The following is a 19,716-nucleotide window of genomic DNA, read 5'->3' as shown; positions in this document are numbered from 1 at the left end:
GCTAGAATAAACTACGAGCTATGTAGTCACTTGCAGTTTCAAGTGTTTAAGCTAGAGTTCTGCTGACTCCCAGCTTTGTCTATTTGCTGAAGTGATAAGGTAAGGCAGCAATTATTTCCTGGTGTTTCAGAATTCTTCCTTATATACCTTCCTATCAGAAAGGGCAAGAGATCGGAGCTTGTTGATCTATATTGTTTGAGCCCTTAAACTTTAAAGAGAGAGGAGGGGAGAGCCCATAAGCCTAAAGTATTGAAATCTTACAGTATATAACTCATAGAACTTATTATGTATCCAAGTACATTGTGCGTGTTTTCATTACTCTGTGTAACTCAGCTGACCGCGTGGAACAACATTGTCCTAAGTAGTGCTTTTCTTCAGTATCTCTGGTGCTGAGCAGGGCAATGGACATGAAACGAGAGCAGAAAGGACAATGACTGTAGTAGAGAACTAACAGTTAGGAATAGGGTACAAGTTTTCTTAGGGGTTTTCCCCAATGTTTAAAACATTCTGTTGTAGCTAGATAACAAAAGGCTTATCACAGAGTTCTACATTAGCATGCATTTTGACCTTCTACTGAGTTTTCCATTAGCATAATGTAACTGAGTTTCAATTTCAGTAGGATTGATATGTGTTAGAAATTTGCAGTGTTAACATGCTTGTTCCCTTGCACCCTTGAGAGAAGAGAGTTGCTGGTCTGACTCTTATTTTTTTCCTGTTTCAGGAAAATAGGATTCTTATGGGGAGAAAAAGAAAATTGCCTTTTTGTTTCTTGCAAGATACCAATGCAGCTGCTCTTTGAAGTTGATAATAGCATGTTGAGTAAATTTTAGAGAGGGACCAACAGTGCTAAAGAAATGTCCATCAGTATTTTAGTGTTGTAAAACTAACTTTGTAGAGCAGTATGTCACTGTCAAAGAAGTATTTTTATAATGGATTTCTGGAGTGGAGGTGGAGGGGGAAATCTTGTGTTCCTTTAGCTGCTACTGTGCCTGCTGTGCCTGACATACTACAGGTGGTGAAAGAGACTGTGTCACTAGTAATATTAGTTCAGCTTGCAATACCTACTGCTAAAGCCATAAAGCTTTACTCCTCTAGGATTAGAAATTGATATTTTATGCAACTGAGGGGATAAGGTGAGGTTTATACTGGTCTCTGTGTTGCCTATCTAAATGTTTCACACTGTTGTCTGTATTCCGTGGGCTGTATTTGTCCTTTCTGTAGGCATCCTTATAACAGCCGTTCAGCTGTTGTCTTGCAAATAGTGTCAGTCTGCCAGCTGCTCTTGCAGTCACTCTTTTTCAAGACGAGTTAGAAGTCTGCACTCTGGTTGTGAAGATACTTGGTTCAGATACCATGGGTAGCTGTGTAGAAGAATGAGGAATGTAAAGTGGAATTGTTATGCTGATATTTAATATGCTGTCATTTTAATGTTTAAGTGGCATAGATTATGTGTTGGTTTAGCAACATATATCTATTATTAATTTGCTAATAACTAATAAATAATATGCTTTATTCTTCTTAACCGGTACAAGCTATGGTGTGCCTTGTCTAAGACATGTTTGTATCCTCTATGGAGTGAGTTCAGAGATACACATCACAAACGTGTAACTGTGCTTTGTGGTGGCTGGTAAATGTAGCTGGAAGGCCGTGGCCTGCACTTTATTAACCCCACCGCTACCATGTGGGCAGTCAGCCTCATTAATGTCAGAAAGCTTGTTATGAATCATGTGGTCTTAAGTTGTTAGTTCACACAAATAAGCAGTTTAGTTATTATCTTGTCTCTACATTCCAATTAGTTTTACTGGACTTGTTAGCGGGCTTCAGTTCATTGCAGTTATGCTTGGGTTTGGTGATTCTTTTCCCCAAGAATTGTTAGTGTGCTGCAAACTAGTTCTGGATTTCATTTCTAGTTAGTTGAAATCAAATTGTAATTCAATATTGAACTAAGGTTTTATAATGCTTATTAATAGTTTCCCCAGTTATTTGATTTAAACTTAATGACATGAAAAGGCTATACTTTCTAGCAGTATAGTACACTGGAAAGAAGGCAGATGATGCAGCTCTCAAGAAAGCTGCTGCAAATGCGGTTTGGGGTATAGTGCTGGTACACCTGAGAGGATCCTAGGGCCTTCCAACAATCAGAAGGGAATTGTGGAGAAAACTCATAATGGAGTATCTTCAATTTAATTCTCATTGGTGCCATTCTGTTTCAAAATTGTGTCTTCACATACCCTGAATTAAATTATGTGAGCACATTTCCATCAAAAGTGCTCAACTTCTCAGTATCTTCTGACACAGTAAACTGGAATGCAATTTCTTATACTGAAACTGAGAATTTAGTTGATTGTGAGAAACTGAAGGGGTTAAAAATGCCAGTAAGGGATCCAGTGATACCAATAAAGAATATGGTTGTAACACAATTTGGTTTTGTTGCTGCTAATTGTTAGTACGCTTAAGACATTGTTAAACACTTTGTTTGGGAGATACTAGTTTGAGTTGTGGTTTTAGTTTAATATGGAAACAAAGTTTCAGTTTTGTGGCACAGCAGCTACAAAACTATGGTCATGTAGTTTACTCAGGCTTAATTAAAGTGACATTGATTTTAAAGATCTTGCTTAAAACCCCAGGAAAAGTAACCCCTGATTTCCCAGACAGAATTGCTGCAGGTTTCTGAGGAAACTATTGGTATTCTGAGTAATTCAGGTTGTCAAATAGTTATTCAGGTATTTTTTGGTAGCTAAAGTTCATCTGCATGCAAATGTAGAGGTCTACTGAGCTGGAATTTAAGAACTTAAGCAAATTTAGACTCTAATGCTAAAGTATTTGTCCTTTAAACTAATGTTTCCATCTGAATGAAAGTAAAATCTTGATGTGCATTTGTGTAATCCAAAGTATTTGAATAAGGGAGGGCATGTGAAGAGTTTTAACTAAAAACTGTCTGTTTCTAGGATGTGTTTAAGTTATTAACAAGATAAACTATCACTTTCCAATCTATGCCAATGGAAGTGTGAAAATGATTATTACTTTGCCAGTGCCTTTGCAGCACAGGAAAACTGTTTTCTAAGTAAATGTTTTTTATTAAATGTTAACGTTGTTTAAATACTAACTTTACAGTGACAGTGACACTGACTTAGAGTTGGGAAAGCACCAAAACGTTGCTTAATTGAAATGAGATGGGATATGTCAATACTCAAGTGCTTTACTGAACTGGAGTTGTTAAAAGTAGTGTCTGCTTTGCTTCAAACTATTATTCAGTTTCCTACAAATATGGGGCTGGAGGTTTTCTACTTCAAAGTTCTTAATTGATTCAGGTGATGATAAAACATTGACTCTTGTTTTTGAACTTGTTATACTTGGCTTTGTACCAAAAAGTGTTTTTCTTGTAGTACTATGATCTGAAAAAACTTCCCAGTTGTTAGCTCTCCTCAGACAAGCCTACTTGAAAAGGAAATTTTGCACAGTAGAAGACTGACTGTTGCTCAGCATACTTGGGCTTGATGGAAGTATAACGCGTGGACATAGGTGCTAAGTTAACTTTGTTTTTGTTCTGGAAACAAAGTGGGATTACCGTAGGTTTACTGTAGCATTCAAGTCTGATCATTTGTATGTAGTTGTGAAACTTAGCATTGTTCTAGGAGACGCTTCTGGTAAGCTTAACACTGCTTTTAGCTCTCGTGATCGTATGTGCATGTGAAGTTCTTGGAAACTGTAGAGTTGTGTTTAGGCATTAGTATGTGCTTTGTACATACACTATTACACAGTGTGTGCAATGCGAAATTTGTCCTTCAGTCCTTCCGTTTTATTAGAAGAAAGGAAGATGTAGCTGGGTGCTTTGTCCAATTAATAAATACATAATGTAGAGTAACACAAACAGGAAGATACTTAAGAGGTTGAGGTGATTGTGCAGACAGCATGCTCCCCGCCAGAGGATTAGTAAAACCTACTCCATTTCCATTTCAGGTGAGTTTGTATTTGACTGCAGAGTTTCACAAGTTTTTCTTTTTTTCACCTTGGGGTGGGAAGATGCTTTAAAAAGCTAACAAGATGGGTTTCAGGAGAGTTTGCATACAAAAAGAGTGCCTGAGTTTGAATCGGATGTAAATTAGAAAGTTCTATAAACATCCAAAATAAAATAATGAGAATAGACCAAAAATCTAGAATCAAGCGTTTCAGTTTGTCAGGCTAGCTTTCAAGAGTAACTCTTTCCTGTTAAATGAGATGAAACACTGCTGCTTCTGAAAAGAGATACGAGCCACTGCTGAAAATCTGAATCCACTTTCCAATGTCGGAACTAAGAGAGTGAAATCAGATGTGTTTCTGTATTACTGCCCTGATAACTATCTTTTCCTAGATGCAGTTAAATTCTTCTTTGTGGTCTGTGGAACTAATAATACTCCCTTCTGGAAAGTTCTTCATGACACTTAGGCAGCATCAGGGAAACTTAAAACCAAAACGCTGTTTTTTTTGACTGTTTTTAAATCTTGTAGCTATATCTGTGCATGGTAATAATTATCTTGCAGAGACATAATGTATTTGTTACATATTTTTGATTTGTGACCTTTCTTGATGTTTGTTTTCAGCATTTGTTATCCTGATAGAACACTGTTTGGTATTGGCAGTCTACAAATACTGAAAAAAAAAAATTTCCTTTTTAGGCCAAATGTTGGAATTTTAACTTATTGTATTAGTTAACTGTTCATATTTTAGAAACATTAAAATTATTCTAACTAGAATAAGGTGCATAAATACAAATTTGTATTTCTGAGATCAGGCAAAGGTGGTAACTGTCTGACCACTATTAGGTTCCGGGAGCTGTAAGCACACATGCTATTACTTTTCCTAACAGGACCTGTAGTACAATCCAGAATAACCTCTCTGATTACCTAGTAAGAAGTTAAGTGTTATTACTGTATAACGTTTCCCATTTAAATGCTTCGTGAAGAATGGGAGAAACATTACCATGACTTTACAGCTGAGGAATTTGAGGTAGAGAAAAATAAAATTACTTGCATAGAGCTATTCAGCTAGACAGAGGTAAACGTCCCTATTAACGGGGTTGGGTATGGTTATTGTATTAGAAAGCAGTGTTTGAGCTAGGAAAATAATGTAGAATGGAGGTTCTGAATATCTAAAAACATTAAGTTTCAGTATTCTGCTCCTTGCAATTCTAGCAGGACTTGCTATGTCATGAAGAATGTTGGCCCCTTCCATCTTTGTCTAAATGCAGTGCTGTTGAATTCCTTGTAGGACCTTTATTTAGAAGTATAAAATCAGAATATGAACGTGCTCTTGTTAATACACCAGTGCGTATGGCATGACATTACTGTATAATGAATTGTGTTGGTAGCCTAGTTACAGCAGTGTGATATCCTGTGGGCCACAAAATTGACCCAAATGCTTACCTGACTTCTTAAGTCCACTCTGTGTTCTGCTGGGACAGCAGCACTCCTGGTGGTACTTGAGGAATTAATTTAGAGCTAGTTCAGGTGTGTGGGCATACTCCAAGGCTCTTTCTTCTGAGAATATTTTCTTATTTCAGACTTGTTTCCAGTGAGGTTACAGGAGTTGTCTTGGCTACTTCAATGTTCTGTGGCCATTTATGACTATTGAAAAGTACGCTGAAAATGGAAAAGCATGTATGAGCAATTCCCTGCCTTTTCCCAAGGAAAGGTGGTCCTTTGCTAAATAATAACTGTTTTATGCTGATGGCTTTCTTGTATTTTTACTGCTCATGAAGACTGAAGATAATAAACTATACAATAATTAAAGAATCTGCTAGTAGAGAAACCTTGTAGTATTTAAGTTGTGAATATTCTCCATTGTTAATCTTCCTCTGCTTTGCTTTCTGATGTTCTGAGCATAGCAGCACAACGAATGGACATGATGAATATCTGTCGAACTTCTGGAGACTAAGGGGATAAATATTAATTTTCTATTGTAGTGCCTATCTTGGTATGCAGAATTAAATAGGTACCATTGAGACTTCCTTTAAAATGCTGGAGGGTTACTGCTGATACAATTGTCTTACGGTTATGTATTCATATTTCTCGGCATGAGAAAACCCAAGAATGTAGTTATGAGAATAAAAAAGCATTGTAAGTGTGCTTGAAAATCTAATTTCGTGCATTTGGAAGGTGTCTGACTGTGTTAGCTACATTAGTACTGGGATGAAGGACTTGATGTACTGTTGTGTAAGGTGGTTTCTGGGAGAGCTATAAAAGGTATAGTAGGTACCAGTCCCAGTCTAGATCTTTTGAGGTGGCTTTTGGTATCATCTTCCTTGCTTAGGGAAGAATGGATGAAGAACCAAGGAGGCTTTTCATACTTAATGCCCAAACGTGCTCTAAGATTTCTTTGGAACTTGGAAGCAAGGACTGTTTGTAGTATTGGTGTACTATTTCTGTCTTCAGCATTGCCGAACTGATTTTAAAACCTAATTGGGGGAAAAACATAGGAGGCCTGTTCTACTGGGTATCAGTTGTGAGTGTTATCTGTACCACTTCCCTGATATCTGCCATGGCACTTTTGGGCTGGAATGTTTGACAGCATGGCATGCCTGCAGTCATCTCTGAAGGGAGTTGTCTCCTCCCACGCTGGTTTGAGTGGGTATTTGCTGAGCACAGATGGACTGTGTACTTCTGTCTTGAAGGCAGATGCATTTCTTATGCTGTTCTATCCCATCCTCTCCACCCCCAGTATATTCTCATTCCTCTTTTCCTTGTGCTAGAAAGCCCACTCCTTTTAGGCTACTTTCTTAAGAGTCACCATTCCTCTGCACATTGTTAGTCTCTCAGATCTGATTCTGGTTTTGTTGGCTTTTTCTAAATGGGTTGATAACGCTCTTTAAGCATCCAGACAAGGTTTGTACAGGGATGGTGCCCCTCTCTGCTACAAGTATTTTCTTGGGTATTAGTGTAGGACAGCTTTTGCTGCTCTTAAGGCTACGTCATTGGTGGCACATTCCTTTTACAAAGGACAAGTTCATTTGGGGTTTTCCCTTGCTTCTTTTGGCTGCTTCCAACAAGTGACTCAAGTTAGAGTAAAATAACTGTTGTTTGCACACTTCAACATTTTTATTTTTACATGTTCCTATTACTGCAGTCCCTGTAAGTGTTAAATCTTATTTTTATCTAGTATACCTTTTTTTTGTTCGGCATGGCCTGTGACCAGTCTTGGGGTTTTTTTGTGAATTGTTTGTAATTTTTGTGAAATTACCAGCTTTGTCTTAGCTATTATAGTATGGTGTCACTCTGGAAGTTGTTTTCTGTAACCTACATTCAATCTCTTGCACTCAGCTTCTTTAGAAAACTGTTTACTTTAGCAAAGAAATGCAGCTACTTGGTCTGGCAAGCTCTGTTCAATTTTTACTTCTATAACCTGAATGCTATATTTTTTGAAATGAAAAAATAATATATTTTTAACTGGACTTGTTCTTTAAATACATATGATTGTATGTTTGTTTGGGTCTGTGATAGCATGAGCCTCTCGGGTGATGTTGATGATTTGAGTACATTGCTGGGGGTAATGTAGTCTAGTATCTCGGCGGTCTCACAATCCCTATTTCACAAATCCATTAATATTTCATTAAAAAAGGTTTGTCTATGATGAGCTGATACATGCTTTGAATGTGCTTGGCTTCAAATTAATTTGTACAAAAAAGTCTTTTGTACTGCTTGGGTGCTTATTTTGCTTGCCTACCTGTGTCCCCTTTTTGAGACTTCATACGAACTGACTTTCTGGTGTGTTAAATTGTGTACTTCATTGTGGGCTGTTTAATGCCAAGCTTAAAAATACAATTCTTTGAGTTCTTAGAAGTGTATAGATACTTTGAAAGTAGTAGGAATGCATGCCCTGCTTCTGCTTTTTATACAATACTGAAGTTTTTGTTTACTTGGAAGTGTTAGAGAACCAAAAAAAGGGGGAAAGAAGGCTGACGGAATATAGTGCTTCACTTCAAATATAAGCCTTTGAAGGCTATCCCACTGTATGGCACCACATAACAGATATTTGGGACTTGTTCTTTGTTTCAGTTTTTTGGGCACCTCTTTTTACTTCATAAGAATTTTAGAAGTGACCTTCTAGAAGACAATATATGTGGTTTATGTTTAGCACCAAGAGGTGCTGGTCCATGATGATCTCAGTAAGAAAGGTACTCAAACTCTGTACAGTATCATTTTAAATGCTTTTTATTGGATTTGACACTATAAAGAAAGAGAATAGTATAGTTAATCTTATATCCCTTTAGAAGTTGGCAACACAAGTTGTGTGGCATCAAATGAGCCTTCAGTCCTTGTGCAGCACACTGTGCAGACCCTGCCTGTAGAAAGGGTTACTTCATTTTGATCATTCAAGCTATTATAGAATTTTCTTACAAGAAAAAAAACTCTCTGCATCACTTCTGTTGTCAACCAGGAAGGATGTTCACAGAACTTCTTGCTGCACTTCTTGATAAAGACAAGGACACGCAGGTGGTGTAAGCGGTGGTACCAAGTGGGAGCTACCTGCAGACTCTGCTGTTAGGAGCTGGCTAAATTTATCCTGTCGCCAAGAGATCTGCACAGCACAGGCCTGGGCCTGTTAGCTAGCCAGAGTGGATCACTGACACCTCAATGTGCCATGGTCTTCCAGTCAGAATCACTACAGTTTGCTGTACTCTTTTTCACTTTAAAAAGCCTTGTGGAACTCTTTCCAGTTATTTTCTATCTGTTAACGGGTTTTGCTATGTTTCTTTAGGAATTGCCAAGCAGACTCATGATAGCATGGCTATTTTTTTAGTGGGTAATACCAATGTGGAGTTTTGGCAGTCTTTTTCTATTTATGATTTCCTTTTTAAAGGGGAATATGTGAAATGTACAACTGAATAAATGTTAATTAATGGAACAAATAAAAATTTGCTTTCTAAAAAGACTTCTAGAGTTTCAAGTGAGAGTACAAATTAAATAAGTGAAATTATTAGCTAAATATTAGAGTGAAACAAAATATTTCTCTAAGTGAATTTATTCTTTGGATTGTTTGTATAACCAATACAAAGCACTGTCTTCTAAATACATGCTTGTTTCAATACTTTTTGTAGTCGGTATTTTAGATGCTAATATAACTCCTTAAGTTTACATTAATTCTTTTTAACTACAAATACATTAAAGGAATGAGAACGCAAGCTGAAAATAAATCCATGGTCTGGCAAAGCTACTACAGCTTGGCTGCAGGTTTATCTTAATGTATCCTCAAGGAAGGAGGAGACCACAGCACTATGATACTTGTAGTTAGTCCTTTCTCTCTCATATTTCTATCATCACCTGATATAACCTAAATTTGTACTTTTTTAAAAAAATGTATCTCTGAGTTTGAAAATAGTGCTGGGAAGCTAAAGCTATGCAAACTATTGCTTGCTAGAAATGTTCAGATTTGATTCAGACTGTGGATTCTGTTTGGTTTGGTAGGGATCTTAGAAAGCACAAGGACTGTGAATGAAGTGATATTTGCCCAGAACGTAGACAGCTTGCTTTCAAAGAAATCAGTCACATTGATGCAATTATGTGCAAAACCAAGCCGGTCTACCTTTCGTTTTACTTCAGTTTTTTCACCACTAGATTGCTTGCCTGTTTAACTCTGAAACTTACTTGTTCAGAAACCTAGGTTTGTACCTACTTATCAGTTTTTCTTCATTTTGTTTTGTAGTGTATTTGTGTAAACTGTTTGTCTCACCTCCTGTCTATTTGATCTTAAACTTTGGTTTAAACAGAATATTTTTCTCACTAGTACAGGCCTTTCTAGGAGCGTAGGTTGTGACCTTCTGTTTGGCTAAAACACAGTCCTTAGCACCTCAAACTTAACTTGAGGTAAGGGCTGGAGAAAGTGCTTTTATCAGTCAAAGTATGTATGTCTGAGTATGAATTTGTATTTAAAGTTGCTCTCCAGACTAGACTAGTATGAAATAAAAACACACTTAACACACCTTTTCAATATGTATCTTGTCATACATCTTCATTACAGATTTTAACTCTCAAAATGGTTGACTTGGCTTCTCCCTCCCATCCACTATTGAGAATCAGTCTCAAGTAACTTCAGGCACTTGGGCAGACCTTGCTGATGTGATTCATTATCATGTAGCCTACAGGTAGTTAGAATGTTTGAAGATGATCCATCCCCCTAGTGAGTGTTTGACCAGTGACATATTTTACTACCGAAGTTTAATTCTTTACTGGCCTTCTTTGAATAGGGAAAAGGCTTAATACTTGCACATTGATGGCATTTGATGAGAAGTTAACGTAATAGGGCTCAAGGAAGACAACGGTCTTTTCCAGAGTGCTGCAGGCATAGGTTGGAAATGCATAATGTAGCGCATCTAATCCTGCACAGTCAGATTTCAAGAGTAAGTATTGTTCTTGTAAAGCAAAGCAAGTTGGAGTAAAGCTTGTTTTCAATTTAGATTAGACTGCAAGATAAAGTATTTCTCTTGTATTAAGTGTACCAGAGAAAAGTAATAGAATAAAGATGGGTATTCTGAGTGTAGGTGAAGCTGCCTTTAAGATGTTTTTTTCACCTACTTTAAGACCTGTTGTGTTGAACTTAGCAATGTTCAAGCTTTTGAGTAGTTGATGAAACTATTTAAAATACACTTGCCATGTTGTCCTCTCTTTTTCTAAGCTTGCTGAAGGTATGGTAGTGGTAGAGCTGGGTGGTAGTTGCTTAATTTTGCAAGACTTTTTTTTCAGTTTATGTTTACAAAATTTTTTTCCCAGAAATTACTGGGCTACATAGTCTTAATGTAAGCAGCTTTCTCCAGAGAGCAAGGACAGCTGCTTCAATAGCATAAGACTTTGCTATTACTCTTCCCTGTCTTATGTTCAGCAGTGCTGTCTTGAGAGCAGGAGTGCTTAAGACAGACGAGGCCTCTAGTTAATCCAGTTAATCAACAGATGGTTGAGATTGTCTGTAGTTGTAATTACAGTCTTGGATTGTTTGGAAGGACTTTAGGTCTTTGATTGTTTGAAAGGTTGCTGTGGAAAACTTGTAACAACCTGCTGATTATTGTCGAATGTGGGAATGACTTCAGGTTTATTTTAAATACAAAAGGATAATCACTTATACATGTTTCATTATCACCTGTGACCTTCCTCAGAAGGAACTGGAAAGAAGCTTTCTCTAATCTTGTTTGCATGTTGCTCTGCATTCAGTGGAATACAGATCCAAAAATACAATCCCCATTGAAAAGATCCTACAACTGAATCTGCACGTGCACACAAGTGGTCAAAGTACAGATTCTGACCATGTATCAAATGTAGTGCTTGAATTGAATAGTCTATCACTTGTCATTAGGAGACTTGAAAAAGGGAGAGGCAGTCATCTGAACACATCTGCTAAGATCACATGAGACAGTATCATTCTTCATGGAGTTAGACCTGCCCCAGAACTCTTGCAGTACCTGGCTTTTTGTTGTTTAGGGAATGCTTGAAAAAGGAAATGGTAGTATGCCAATAAAGGGGGGACTTTTAGCCAGGAAAGATGTGCGTTGAGTGATGAGTGTGTGTGTGGGTAAAGTTGGTTGCTTTTTTTTTCCTTTGGGAATATTCATGAGGGTTTGTTTGCAAGTGGATGCTCAGGCTGTGCATGTGAGACCATAAGCAGGTACTAGGAATCCCACAGGAGAGTCTCAAAACTGCCTGTTATTCAGAATTTATTGCATGTTTAGTTTATTATTGAACTTAATTTTGCATCCAAAACTTTGGAAGAAGAAGTGATACATTTACACTAGCTAGAAGCTAAGTTGGTACAGTAGTTCAGGAATCACTTTTCATAGAAAATTTATAAAGTAGACACATTTACTTAGTATGTCAGCATCTCCTTATCTCAGTTTTAGAAGCACATCATGCTGTTGGAATAACAGCATGAGTCTAAAGAGATTGGCTGAAAACTTGATGGCTGTGTTTCTCTGAGGTAGAGGGGGAAAAAAGCAAGATGGGGGACCACTGGAATACCAGTCAAGGTATGCTTTAGTTGTATAAATCTCTTTTGATTAACTTAGTGTGTCAGAAACAGCAGTTGAATACTTAAACAATCAATAAAAACAGTGTAGCCTTAAAAATAAAACAAAGTCTTTTGTCAGGTATTGGCTTTTTGTAGCCCATTATCCTTTGGGGAGGACAAGCAAGGCACTACTTATCTTGCTGCAGAGCCATCCCTAACTAAATGTGCCTAAAATTATGTAAGCAGTGACCAATGACAGAGTAATGCAATGCTAAGGAACCTTTTGGCAGCAGGAGAGGGTGAGGGGGTGGTGTCTGATGTTTACAGATAATATTTTTCAAAATAGTAGCCTTTTATTCATATTCTGAATATGTTTCTATTGATCAGATTTATAAGTCTTGAAGTAACTAAAAATTGCCTAGATATTAGCGATCTTTATTACTTTATTTTTCTGGCCTGTGTCCTAGTACTTGTCTGGGGTAACTCTCCTGAAGTCATCACTTAGCCTGGGGCTAAACTTCTGTGTCTCATCTTCTAAGAAATATTGCCAATTGAATTAGGCCACTTTGAAAAGCTTTTATGGCTTTGATATGGGTTGAAAGCTGCTGGAGATGAGATTTATCAAACCCATTACAGTTCAGCATTATTCCATTTGATTAGTCACTCTTGGCATACAGATAGCATTTGAAAGAAAACTGTCTTTAGCAGAATTATCATTAATAATTCACATTTATATTACACTTGTATATACTGTGCACTTCTCCGATAGGAAGCTTTATTTCATATACATAGAATTGTAATGAATATGCCTGCTTCATTTGGAGTGGTAGTCATTAACAAAAAGTAGTCATTAACTAGACCAGAGTTCAAGTGTTTAAATACTTAATATTGTGACACTTCCTGTTAACTGTTTTATTGTACTCTGAATTCTGTCCCTTATATTCAACAAGAGTCTTCCTTATTCCTCAAAATAGGTCTGTTACCAGGAGAGTGGTATTCTTTGTATAAAAGTGCAAAGTACATATGTGCATTATTAAATTTTGCTACTTGTAACTTTCTCTAAGCGTTTCATTATAGAAAACATCTTCTTAAAACATTAGTATCTGCCCAAGTCCCTGATGAGGTTTACATGTTTGCCACGAAAAGAATTGCTCCATCCTCATGCTAATTAAACCTTTCACGCTATTTTAAACTCTCAGCCAGTTCAGTGATAACTTTGACTTTTCAAATTTTTTTCTGTTAAAAATAGGCTATTTATACCTTTTGCTCTTACTTCGTTGAATCATTCAATATATCTATCTCTTACTGTGTTCTTTACAACTTTAACAGGAGTTCCAAGTCTTTAATTTTTATGACAAAGTTCAAGTGAGAAGAATCGACTTGTTTTAATTCTAGGTTGGAAATGAAAACAATACATTTGATTTTTCTGTCTACATTCAAATCAAGTATGTTTGGCTTGAGTCAAGACACAATCCAGATATTCTTTGCAGAATGAAAGCCTTAGTTTGGATGGGTTTAGTACTTCTCTGTGCTTTTACACCTATGAATTTGTATTCAAACCCCAAAGAATTAAAAGAAAAAAACCCTCATTTTAAAGGTATTAACAGATGTGTGTTTTGAAAGTTGAGCTGGAGTGAATTAAGACACTGCTATTTCTTAGCTATGGTTAAAGTACCTCAGCTGCAGGACTAGTAACTTTACATAAATGCAAAAACTGTTGAGCTTAAATGGCTTTTAGTGTTTAGAAAGGGGGCAATGACAAGGTCTATTACTTTATCTCTACTTTAGGAAAAGCAACTTTCAGATGATGACCAAATAAATGGGGGTGAGGGGGGTGGCATCTTAAATTATTCTAATTAGGTCTTGTAGATCTAATTAGATCTTTTGCTCATTAAATGTTGGATCTTTAAAATAGTGCTGTGGAAGGACTGATGAGCTGTTGTTCTAGTACTTACAGTTATTGGAGTCCAAATATTTCTTGATCTGATGACAATTTATTTTCTCTCCAGGATTGCGTTGTAGCTATCCTGTCCTCCTTCAGCTGCTTTCCCTTGAGTGGGCCTGGTAAGTGTCTGCCTTCTATTAAAAGTAGCCATGTTGATGTGGGAAGGGTTAACTTCTTTTCAGCCGTTCTTCTCTCTTCAGATGTGAATGGGGAGTAAGAATAAGGTTCTGCCTTAGTTCAGCTATTGTTTGTCTTTTTATAACAGCTTGTCAGTTGTTTGGAACTGAAATGTCCAGTACCAATATATGAAAAAAAAATACAGAACCATCCCCATTGCTTCCTGTCTGTACTGCTTAACAAACTTTGTAATAAGCCTTCTCCAAACCTGGTAGTGTCTGTGGTATTGCCGTTGACACTGGATAGTTTATTAATTTGTTTCAGGATGTGAAAATATGGGCCTCTTCTTTTTGGGAAACTTTCCTTTCTGCCAAACCTTGGTATATCAAAATTATGACTGAATTCTACTTCTTGCATGTTGCCTATTTTATTTTCACATAGTTATTTGGGGGGAAAAAAAGGCATTACTTCCCAGTTGAAACAGGGCTACGTGTAGGTTGTTTCCTGGGTGGGTGTTTTTTGTGTTGATATGACTGTGCAAAACTTTGACTTCACATTCTACATGATCATGTCTGACTATGTTATGTTCCATTTCATGTAGCTGTAGCAATGCAGAGCTTAATGGATCCTGATGTCTGCAATAAGGCAGCAGTTCTAATGAAAGCTGAAATGTTTGCTCTTTATTTAAATGAAGCCATTAAAAATAAAGTGTATTCAATGTTTTCTCCATCCAGAATGAAGACAAATGTAAAAATGGCATGTCCAAGGAATTTTAAAAGGTGTAGACCTCCTGATTGAGCAGGGCTGTGTATTTTATTCTCTTTAATCAGTAAAGTAAGTATGAAGCAAACCTATGCTGCTGGGTGTAAAGTGTGCCATTTTTATATATATGACAACATGTATACAATATTTGAAGCTGTGTTAGCTTCATTTTCATTCTGTCAGTATGCTTAATTCTCTTGATGGGAGAAGAGGGGGAATTATGTAAAAGAATACGTAATGCAAAACTGCTCTTGAGAATTTTTGTGTACTCATTATTCTTTAATTGGGTAGAATGATTTAATCCAGTAGAAAATTCTAATTTCAAGAGCAATCATATTAAAATTGCTCTGATTTTGGAAATCCTCACAAATGAGAAATAACTTTTGGTATGTAAGTTTTAGGACAGTGGTGAAGGACGGCTAGTAATATATCAGACACTTCTTCAACTTATACCTGCTTGTTGCTTTTACTTGAACAGTACCCAAATGTTTGATCAAAATATACTTTCTCCTAATCTCTGATGCTAGTTTCACTCTTCATTTAAATTTTTGCATTCCAAGCAACTTGTCTTAAAATAAATGAATGAGATGGCTAGTGTTATGTGCCAGGAGTTCTTGTATTCTTTTGCTATGCTCTGGATGCTAGGCCAAATGTTACATATATTTAAAACTGTGAAAACAGTAATTGGCTTCAAGGGTTTAATGATAAGATAAATGGTTTTTAACAATTCTCTAAGGATGTCTTTTTCTTCTTTTTTCCTCTACCAGCTGCTGTTCTTTCACAGGTGAAAGTCATGATCACGCTAACAGAACTCAAATACTTAGCAGATGCCCAGTCATCCTACCACATACTAAAACCATGGTGGGATGTCTTCTGGTATTACCTCACCATGATAATGCTGCTAGTTGCTGTGCTTGCTGGGGCTCTCCAGCTTACTCAAACCAGAGTATTGTGTTGTCTTCCTTGCAAGCTAGAATTTGACAATCATTGTGCCGTGCCTTGGGATTTAGTTAAAGCCAACCTTAACATGTCGGCTAGCTCTACAGCACAGATAATCATCCCACTTAAAATCCAGAATGATCTCCATCGGCAGCAGTATTCCTATATTGATGCAGTATGTTATGAGAGACAGCTTCACTGGTTTGCCAAATTTTTTCCATACCTAGTGCTTCTGCATACCTTTATTTTTGCAGCTTGCAGTAATTTCTGGCTTTACTATCCTAGTACAAGTTCCAGGCTTGAGCACTTTGTAGCCATTCTTCAGAAGTGTTTTGATTCTCCATGGACAACGCGAGCTCTCTCAGAAACAGTTGCCGAGCAGTCTGTGAGGAAGTTGCCAATAGCCAAATCAAAAGCAATGATTTCATCACCTGGGAGTTCAGTAGATATAGGGGCCAGCAGACAGTCCCTGCCATATTCGCAGCCTGGCTTGGAAACAACTGGAAGAGAAAATTCCTCAAGTGTTCTTGACAAGAAAGAAGGGGAACAAGCTAAAGCTATATTTGAAAAAGTGAAGAAATTCAGAGTACATGTTGAAGAGAAGGATGTCATATATACAGTGTACATGAAACAAATTATAGTGAAAGTCATTGTATTTGTAATAATAATAATTTATGTCCCCTACTATTTATCATTTATTACACTTGAAATTGATTGTGTAGTTAATGTTCAAGCCTTTACAGGCTACAAAAGGTACCAGTGTGTTTATTCGCTAGCAGAAATTTTTAAAGTTTTGGCTTCATTTTATGTTGTTTTAGTGATCTTCTATGGCTTAACTTGTACTTATAGTTTGTGGTGGATGTTAAGAAGTTCACTTAAGCAATATTCTTTTGAGAAGTTGAGAGAGAAAAGTAATTACAGTGATATACCTGATGTAAAGAATGACTTTGCATTTATTCTCCACTTGGCAGATCAGTATGATCCTCTTTATTCCCAGCGATTCTCAATATTCCTGTCTGATTTGAGTGAAAACAAACTGAAACAGATAAATCTTAACAATGAATGGTCGGTGGAAAAACTGAAAAATAAACTAGTAAGAAATTCTCAAGACAAGATTGAACTTCACCTTTTCATGTTAAATGGTCTTCCAGACAGTGTCTTTGAACTGACAGAAATAGAAGTCCTAAGCCTGGAACTTATTCCTGAAGCCAAACTTCCTTCAGCTGTGACCCAGCTAGTCAATCTCAAAGAACTCAATGTTTATCATTCATCACTAACTATGGATTATCCAGCAGTCAGCTTTTTAGAAGAAAATCTGAAAACATTGCGCCTGAAATCCAGTGAGATGGGAAGAATTCCGTTTTGGGTTTTTCATCTAAAAAACCTACAAGAATTATGCTTGACAGGATATTTCATGCTGGATCATCACAACTCCATATACAATGAAAGCTTTCAGGGGCTAAAAAATCTGAGATCAATTCACTTAAAAAACAACCTTTCCCGTATACCTCAAGTGGTTACAGATCTTCTGCCTTCTTTACAACACTTGTCTATCAACAATGAGGGAAATAAGCTGATAGTGCTAAATAACCTGAAGAAGTTGGTAAACCTCAGAACCTTGGAATTAATCTGCTGTGATTTAGAGCGCATTCCCCATTCCATTTTTACCTTAAACAATTTGCATGAAATTGACTTAAAAGAAAACAATCTCAGAACAGTGGAAGAAATAATTAGTTTTCAACATCTTAAGAACCTTTCTTGCTTAAAATTGTGGCACAACAGTATTTCATATGTCCCAGTGCAGATTGGTGCATTATTGAACCTGGAACAATTATATCTAAATTATAATAATATTAAAAATGTTCCATTGCAGCTATTTCTTTGTAAAAAATTACAGTATTTGGATCTTAGCTATAATAAGCTAACCTCCATCCCTGAAGAAATTGGTTATCTGACCAATCTCCAGTACTTGGCTTTGACAAAAAACCATGTAAGTAGAACTTTGAATTACTACTTGAAAAAAAAACCCCAAACACATATTGACAACCTACCATTTCTTCATGAACAGCCTCTGGTTCAAAATGCTTTTGTGATGTTCATGATTAAAGTAAACCCAGTAAAGATGGAAAAAGGGGTGGTGCTTGTTTAATTACTGAAACTTTCATGTCATCAAAGCTTGTGTAATACCGAATAAGAACTATCCTGGTCTGTAGCAGCTTAAGGGCTCTGATCTAGAGATAGTATAGGTTAGGATGATTGCAGATATGTATTTTCCCTTTACCTGCAGCTATGTATCCTATCTAGTATTTTAATGGAAGTGAACAGTGTCAAATTTTTACCCTAAAATGTCAAACTGAAAGCTGTAGTGAATCAACAACTAGTTGGTATGTTGATCTGTCTGATTGGGAAGAGGGAAATAAATATAGCTGGTAACCTCATCAGCAGTGCTAAACTGTCTGGCTCATTAGTATGGGGTCCAGGCTTGTGCCTTAAGACTTCTTTTGAGGTTTATAATTGTTTTCACTGGTGAGGTTGGTTTTGGATGTTATGTGTCAGTAGTGTGGACCAGGAGTAAGTTATTACTGTAGTGCACAGATAACTGCTTATACAGGTTGCACAACACAGGAGCTGCTAATGTGTCTCCATAGAATCTGTGTTTGTTCTTCATAAAGTGAATTTTTTAGGAGATAGTAGTGTGTTTTTCCCCTGCCACCTGCACACGCGCACATGTGCATGCTCCTCCCACCATGCTTACATCTTGACTTCTGCCAGTAGCTAAGCATCTTCACAACAAAACATGTATATAAAACCATTGTGTTCTCAAGTACGTTCTCATATAATGATAGAAACATTACAATTTTGCTTTTCCTTATCCTTCCGTAAACTAAGAGTGTTGTTTTGCCCTAAAAATAAAACCAGGAAATGTAAAAAAAAATGTAGCTGCATGTAGGCTAACACATTTTAATGTACATAACTTTTGTTCTTTTCTTTCGTTTTTCTAGATTGAAATGCTGCCTGATGGATTATTTCAGTGCAAAAAGCTGCAATTTCTTCTTCTGGGAAATAACAGTCTGATGAATTTGTCCCCTTGTGTGGGTCAGCTACTGAATCTTGTTCAATTAGAACTCATTGGAAACTATCTTGAATCACTTCCTGCTGAACTGGAAGAATGTCAGTTCTTAAAGCGGAATAGTCTAATTGTAGAAGAAAGGTTGTTAAAAACACTTCCACCTCGCGTAAGAGAGCGCTTGCAGGCTTGCTCAGATAAGTGCTAAGTTTAAAATGAAACTCTGCATCATTGCATTCTTTAAGCTTTTTGCTTAATATCTCTCTAAAGATGGGTCTAGGTGAAGGTGAGATAAGTTTACAAATCAGTCTTAAACTTAAATGCTTTGAACTGAGTTGATTGTAATGGGAAAGAAAAATTTATTTAGATTTGAACAAAAAATGCAGCCTTTAACAGGTAATCATATGTTTCAAAAATCTGAAACATTAATTGTTAGTTGGGTTCTACTGTTTGAAATAATTCAGTTAAAAAGATTATGATAGTACTGAAATGAAAGAGTTGATTGCCTGGCTATAATAAGAGTGTATATACTTTTTTTTCCTATGGGAATTTTTTTCTGTTGCTAGTGATAATTTTAAACAGTTTCATCTCCTGCCATTTGAGGTCTAAGAACTGTCTGGAATTAGTTTCTAAGTATGAACTCTTCACTAACTTGGAATATGTTAAATTAAGAGTTTAAACTATTTGAGCAGTTCAGTTGCATGGGGTATACTGAAAGTAATTTTTCAACATACCTTAATTTTTAAAGCTTTTGAGAAGTACTGAGCATTAATTCTATAATTGCGGAAGATGCCATTAGAATCTTGCTATTAAAACCAGTTGGACAATAATACCTGAAACCAATTTCAGTATTTTGTCTTAAAAATAGCAAATACAAAATGTATTGTTGCCTAGAAATTGGGAGGAATTAGAAGAATCT

The 19,716-nt window shown here is 36.6% G+C and overlaps 1 protein-coding gene across 1 annotated transcript; it reads left to right on the top strand.

Annotated features, from left to right (window-relative positions):
- Positions 1-15,584: 15,584 nt before the first annotated feature.
- LRRC8B (leucine rich repeat containing 8 VRAC subunit B) lies at positions 15,585-19,005 on the top strand (the record flags this gene model as incomplete). Its single annotated transcript, XM_082002882.1, has 2 exons — positions 15,585-17,720; positions 18,733-19,005. The coding sequence occupies 2 exons, from the start codon at positions 15,585-15,587 to the stop codon at positions 19,003-19,005; spliced, it is 2,409 nt and encodes an 802-aa protein (XP_081859008.1).
- Between the last annotated feature and the right edge of the window lie 711 nt (positions 19,006-19,716).

The sequence above is a fragment of the Phaethon aethereus genome, assembly GCF_964289735.1.
Source record: "Phaethon aethereus genome assembly, chromosome: 8".
NCBI lineage: Eukaryota > Metazoa > Chordata > Aves > Phaethontiformes > Phaethontidae > Phaethon > Phaethon aethereus.
This window is presented reverse-complemented; position numbering and strand designations above follow the sequence as displayed.